Source organism: Zalophus californianus, chromosome 2 (genome assembly GCF_009762305.2).
Source record: "Zalophus californianus isolate mZalCal1 chromosome 2, mZalCal1.pri.v2, whole genome shotgun sequence".
Classification (NCBI taxonomy): Eukaryota; Metazoa; Chordata; class Mammalia; order Carnivora; family Otariidae; genus Zalophus; species Zalophus californianus.
Window position 1 is genome coordinate 92,544,506 of NC_045596.1, and position 6,684 is coordinate 92,551,189.

Here is a 6,684-nt window from a genome sequence, read left to right on the forward strand (position 1 = left end):
AAGCGACTTATGAATCGTGAAAGAAATATTCAATATATTGTGATCTTAGTAATTAAAGTAAGTGCATTTTATTGCTCTCTAATTCCTTGAAAATTGGCAGTCTAGGTATGTCATATTTGACAAATTTAATTACCCAATGTTCAGTTTCCCTTCTTAAACCAATAATTGGAATATGCAACACCAAATCCCTTAACAGAAACTTATTAAACATAAACCTCAGTATAACCGAGTTTTTAAAATATCTCTTTAAGTTAATACGTTTTATTTTTCTGAAATACACTACTGACTATCCTCTATAAAATAGAGGATATAATTCTCAGACATGTTTATTTCTCTTTTAGGTTGGGTGACTGGTAATGGAAAAGGGCTCATCTATCTGACAGATCCCCAGATTCACTCTGTTGATCAGAATGATGTCACTACCAATTTTGGAAAGAAAGGAATTTTTTACTTTTTTAATCACCAGCATGTGGAATGTAATGAAATATGCCATCGTCTTTCTCTGACAAGACCTTCAGTTGAGAAATAATTCATAGGCTCTCTGGCGTGGTAATGGAGTAGGTTTAGCGCTGCTTACCTGTGTGGGGTCCTGCTCTCCTTCCAGGCACACACAGTATGGCATAGCCCGGTTCCTTTGGGCTCAGGCAGGGCCATGGGACTAGTTCTAGCCAATAATTTGTGAGATGAATTGTTGAGTATCAATTTCAGGCCCATATTTAATTGCCAGTGCAAGATGCTGTGGAGCTCCTTTCCTCTGCCACAATTGGCAAGAATATGTCAGGAGATAGCTGCTTATCAGCATAAGTCCTGCAGAGAGGCCAGCCTGGAAAAGGCCCCCATGGACCCATCATGGACACAAAACGAGAAATAAACTTTTGTGGCTTAAGCCGTTGAGATTTTAGAGTTTTTTGTCACTCTCTATCAATGCTGACACTATGGGTGTTTTTCTTAGTGACTTAGGAGTTCTCTGTATGTATTAAAGAATTTAGGACATTGTGATATGAGTTCCCGTTTTTTCCTGTTTGTCTTCTGACATTTGGCTTTGTATGAAACCTTTTTTTTCCATGCAGAATTTACTTTATACAGTTGAATTCATTAATCTTTTATTTTACGGCTTCTAGTTTATATGTCATATGTAGATCCTCCCTACCATGGGTTTCTTTATTTTTAAAGTATGTTTCTAGTACCTTTACATTTGTGAAAGGTATGAGGGAAGAATGGTGCATTTTAACAGGCATGACAGTCCACTCCTTGCACCACACAGATCTGCTTCTTCACACAGGTGTGGGGAGCAGCTCATCGATGATCTTGTTAAAAGAAACTTAGAGAAGGGATATTGGTGAGGTATTCCCTTACTGAAGTTAGTCTTTGGGGATTCAACTGGTTTCCACCCTTTCTCTCCTCCATTAGTCAGTCTAAATTTCCCTCATTCTTAAGTATTACTTCAGCAAGTCTTAATAGCTTCTCCGGTGGTGTGACTCAGCCCTACGAACAGGAGGTAGATTCTGCATACTTGCTAGAGCTTTCTCAGTTTGGGGTTACTGCACAAGTCTGTCCACAACTGCAGCTGGAGCAAGTGAGAACCGTGTAGATCTCCTGCTGTGGGGGGTGGGGTGGACTGACACTGCAGCTTCGACCCCTCTGGATCAGGGTGAAGTCATGCTCTGCAGATGCTCTCGGCCAGTGGCTCAGCAAGGCCTGGAAACCAGGCTCAGAATACTTCCACGGGTGACTGTACACAACGTCTTCCCAGTGGTCTGATAAAAACCTTCTTAACACTCTGTTGCCGTCTGACACTCCTCCTGCCCAGTCCTCCTCTGCCCTCTCCTTTCACTGGTCCTACATATCCCTGTTCCCACCGCTTAGCCTTCAGAGTCATTTCTCCCAATAAATATCCTGTATGTCTAATCCCTTTCCAGCACCTGCTTCCTGAACAACTGAAACCAACACGTTTCTTATGAAAATGGGAGAAACTTCATCCTTTTAACAAAGAGGGAAAATCATACCATCTCCAAAGACACAAAAAAGGTCATTTAACAAAATGAAAATCAATTCATGCTAAAAAGCTCCGTGCAAACTAAGCATAAAAGAAAGCTTTGTAAATCTGATAAAGGGATTTTTAAAACTTTTTTATAAAAAAAAACAATATCATAATTAACAGTGAGGCACTTAACGTTTTCCATTTGAGAAAAGGAATAAGACAAATTTGCTCACTAACCAACCCCTATTCAACATTTGTGGAAAAAAATTAAAAATACGTATATTGGTGTCTGACCTGGTTTCTGGCACAGAACTCCTAAAAGCCTTGTAATTCCCTAAGAGATAAGAGCATCTTTTGTTCTAATATTTGGTCTCTGACTCCAGTCCTGACAGAGAGCTCCTAAATCCCTTGAAATCTCCTGAGTGATAAGAGAATCTTTTGTTTGAATGAGGCAGCTCTTAATGAGCTCCGAGATAGCTTCCGGATAAGGACCGGTCACCAGGAAGACCAAGCCATGGTTAGAAGTTTGGAACTTTCAGCCTCACCTCACACCCTCCTAGAAGGGGAGAGGGACCAGCAATTGAGTTAATGATTAATCATGTCGACATAATGGAGCCCCAGTAAAAATCCCTGAATTACCAGTTTTGGAGAGCTGCCAGGGTGCTGAATGACCTGGAGGTCCCGGGAGGGCAGGAAGCTCCGTGTCGGAGCCGCTCCCCCATAGCCTGCCTTATGCATCCCTCCCAGCTGAGGTTCATCTCTTTCTTTCATCGTATCCTCTTACAATAAATCAGTGAATAACTAAGTATTTCCCTGAGTTCCGTGAGCCATTTTAGCATAGTATCAAACCTAAGGAGGGGGTCACGAGAACCCCAATGTGCAGCCATTCAGTAAGAAGTACAGGCAATATCTGGGACTGCAATTAGCGTCTGAGGGGGGGGGGGGTCTTATGAGACTGAGCTCTTAGCCTGTGTTAGCTGTTGCTAATTCCAGGTAGAGTGTCTTAAACATGAATTGGAAGGTAGGACACCCAGCTGGTGTTAGAGAATTAGTTGGTGTGGGGAGAAAACCCTCACACCCGGTTTCAGAAGTATTGTGAATGTGGTGCTAGTGTATGTGAGTAAAGGAGAAATACGAAGAGGCTTTCCTCCCTCTAAAACATTATAGAAGAATTCCAGCTAATACACATAGAAGGAATGATAGAATTAGGAAATCACCCTATATCCCTTAATGAAATAATGGATCTGGTCAAAAATCATTGATAACTGCTAATACTATCAGGAGAAAATTGATGAGGAACTTTATAATGGAGGAATCAGACTGATGCTACTTATACCTCAATCAATTCTATCACCAAAAATGGGATAATAAATTAATGATAAAATACACTTTGGGGACAATTAGGGATTTTTAGTGTTTACTGAGTGTTAGATAAAATTAGTGAAGTATTATCTTAAAACAATACTAAAGCCAAAAAAAAAAAAAAGTGAAGGTGGAAGTGAGAAAAGCTGGGTTTCTTTCTTGATAATGTTGAAGCAGGGATAAGCGTACATGGGGATTCATTATATTAGTCTTTCTCCTTTTGTATATATTTTTTAAATGTACACAATTTTTTTTTAATTAGAAGGTCATAGAAAGGAAGAAATACCAAGGATTATCCAAAGAATGGGTAGATAGAGATGATGAAAACTATGATTTGTATCAAATAAGCTAATGAGGAAAGAATGTAAGAAGGAGTGGTCAACAATGTAAAGTCCCGCAGAAAAATCAAGAAGAAATAGAATATGTATTGGGTGAGGGCCTGAGGATAATGAGGAGAGATGGCTGACAGCAAAAACAAGCCACTGATTGACAGAGTGACCCTTTGGTTTTTGTAGAATAGAGATCAGCAAACCATGGCCCCTGGGTCAAATCCTGCCACCACCATTCCAAGTTTTATTGGAACACAGCCACGCTCTTTCAGTTACATATTATCCGTGGCTGATTTTGTGTTACAGTGACAGAGTTGAGCGGTTATGTTAGAGACTGTGTCCTACAAAGTCAAAGGTATTCACTATCTGGGGCTTTACAGGAAAGGTTTGTTAACCCTTGTGGTAGAAGATGAAATCAGAAATAAAGGTCAGGATGTTTACATTTACAAAGAAATATGAGTGCCTCTACCAACACAAAAGAAAAAGAGGTAACAACAATGAATGAAGAAATTGGAAATTGGAGGTGATAAAGGAGAAAGTTCATGAAAAGCATGTGTCGGAGCATCCTTTTCTTTGTGAAGTAAGAAGTCTAGGCTCTCTGTTGAATGAGATGAGGCTAGCAACATCAAGGCTTTGAGAGGAGGGAAGGTTATGAAACAATGAATATCTCTGTATCATAAAGAGGAGAAATAGTACTACTGAGGGGAATTCACAGAAAATTACATTTTAAAAATCTCTTTAAATTGTTATTTATTGGGGTGCCTGCGTGGCTCAGTCGTCAAGCGTCTGCCTTTGGCTCAGGTCATGATCCCGGAGTCCGGGATAGAGTCCCACATCGAGCTCCCTGCTCAGCAGGAAGCCTGCTTCTCCCTCTCCCACTCCCCCTGCTTGTGTTCCTTCTCTCACTATGTCTCTCTCTGTCAAATAAATAAATAAAATCTTTAAAAACATTGTTATTTATTTACACCAACACCAATATACCCAACATCTGGCTTAAGAAATTAAATGTAATACTAATGTTGAAGACTCCCATGGACCTTTCCCTAATCTTCACCTCCTTTTCTACCCAAGAAGCAATCACTAGCCAGAAAGCGTTGGTTATCATTCCCTTTAATGTTGTACACATTTACTTTTATTTAATGTTATTCATTTATATTTTGTATAAAAGCAACAATAAAAATCCAGTGTTAGGGGTTTTTTTTTATACTTTTAAGGTTTGTATAAATACAAAAAAGGCCAGAAGCATTTAAAATGAGCCAGATTGGCTTTATAGAAAATGAAAAATAACAGTCATTGATATTTAAAATGTAATAGAAAGGTTAAACAGCAAACTACGCATCATTGAAGAAAGAATTACTGAAATACAAGGTAAATGTGAAGAAATTAACCAAAATGCAGCAGAAAGATAAAGGGATGCAAAGTACAAAAGAAGGAATATGAGATTTGGAGGAAGGAAGGAGAGGTCTACCATCATCTAGTGGGGGTTCTAGAAGGAGAAAAAGAGAATGAGGGAGAGGAATCCTCTTAGTCAAGTGAAGAAAATGAATCAAGAAGGGCATGATCAATTGTGTCAAATGCTGCTTATAGATAAGAAGAGTAATGTGAATTAAATTGTTTACTAGTAACCTTGATGTGAGCAGATATAGTGGAGTATTGGGGGTGAAGGGCCAAATGGAACGATGCATTCATTTTTTATTGCTACATAACTAATTACCACAAATTTAGCAGCTTAAAACAACACACATTTATTACCTCACAGTTTCCATGGATGAGAAGTCTGGGCACAGCCTAACTGGTCTTCTGTTCAAAGTCTCCCAAGCCTGCAATCAGGCAGTTGGCCAGACTACATTCTTATCTGGTGGCTTGACAAGGGAAGAATGCACTTCTAAGTTTACCAGGTTGTTCCAAAACTCATCGCCTTATGGTTGTAGGACTGACATCCCCACTTTTGTGCAAAACGTTGTAAGCTGGAGGCCCATCTCAGCTCCTGGAGGCCACTGTAGCTTCCTGCCAAGTGACCCCCTCACAGGCCTTCTCATCCACTGAACTCCTTCCAGACCAGTGGAAGAGCATCTCCCTTCTTCCCAGGAAACAAAGAGTGAGTTTTATGCAACATAACTTAATAAAGAGTCTGTTGGATAGAAGCAACTCACACCTTCTACCTACAATCAAGGGGAGGGAATTACAAGCGTGTGATTCATCGGGGGTTACCTTAGGGTGCATCCACACAGAAGAGTTTAAGGGAGAAAGGAGGACAAGAAACGGAGGAAGAGCATATGGAATACTGTGTGAGTTTTGCTTCAACAGAGAACAAAGAAGTGGCGTGGTGGATATTGGGGGAAGTAGACTCAAGGGAGATACGGGATATTTTTTATATAGATGAGAGAAGTCACAGCGTACTGATGGCAGAGTTACAGAAGAGAATGAGGAAATGATGATACAGGGGAAAGAGAATGGAGAATTGTGGGTGCAGTGCCCTTGAGGAGGCAGGAGGGATGGAATCCAGCACGCAAATGGAAGGGATGGTATTAGACCAAAGCATGGATCATGTATCCGTGGTAACCGGTGAGATGGCAGAGTACTGGAGTGCAATATTGTGGGCACGAATAGGTATAGTAGGTAGTACTGTGTGGATATCCTGTCCTGCATCCTTCTAGTTCTTGAATTCAGTTCTTTCTCTGTTCCCATGACCAGAACATTAATTGAGGTCTGCCCGATCTCTCACTCCAATGCTGCCCCACAACCTCCTCTGAGACACTAGTGATCTCTCTTAAATACAAATCTTACCATGTCATTAACTTGCTTTAATTCCTACCATGAAACACAAATAAGGGGTAAAAAATAGAGAAAGGGTGTGAACAGAGGATTCACAAAAAGGAAATACTATTTTCACTCATCAAGTTGTGAATATGTTAAAAGGTAATACTCAATTCTGGAAAGGTTGGAAGAAATTCTGTTCTGACGATAAGAATGTGCATTACAGTAGTCTTTATGGAAAGGAATTTAACAATA

General features: G+C 40.1%; 1 protein-coding gene across 10 annotated transcripts in view; it reads left to right on the forward strand.

Annotated features, from left to right (window-relative positions):
• Positions 1-892, forward strand: part of ALPK1 (alpha kinase 1) — a 117,556-nt gene extending 116,664 nt beyond the window's left edge. For all 10 annotated transcript variants that reach the window (XM_027598462.2, XM_027598461.2, XM_027598467.2 and 7 more), the window contains one exon: positions 342-892. In XM_027598462.2, coding sequence (XP_027454263.1) covers positions 342-529 — 188 coding nt within the window. In that variant the 3' untranslated portion in view covers positions 530-892. The remainder of the gene's footprint in view (positions 1-341) is intronic.
• The last annotated feature ends 5,792 nt before the right edge of the window (positions 893-6,684 follow it).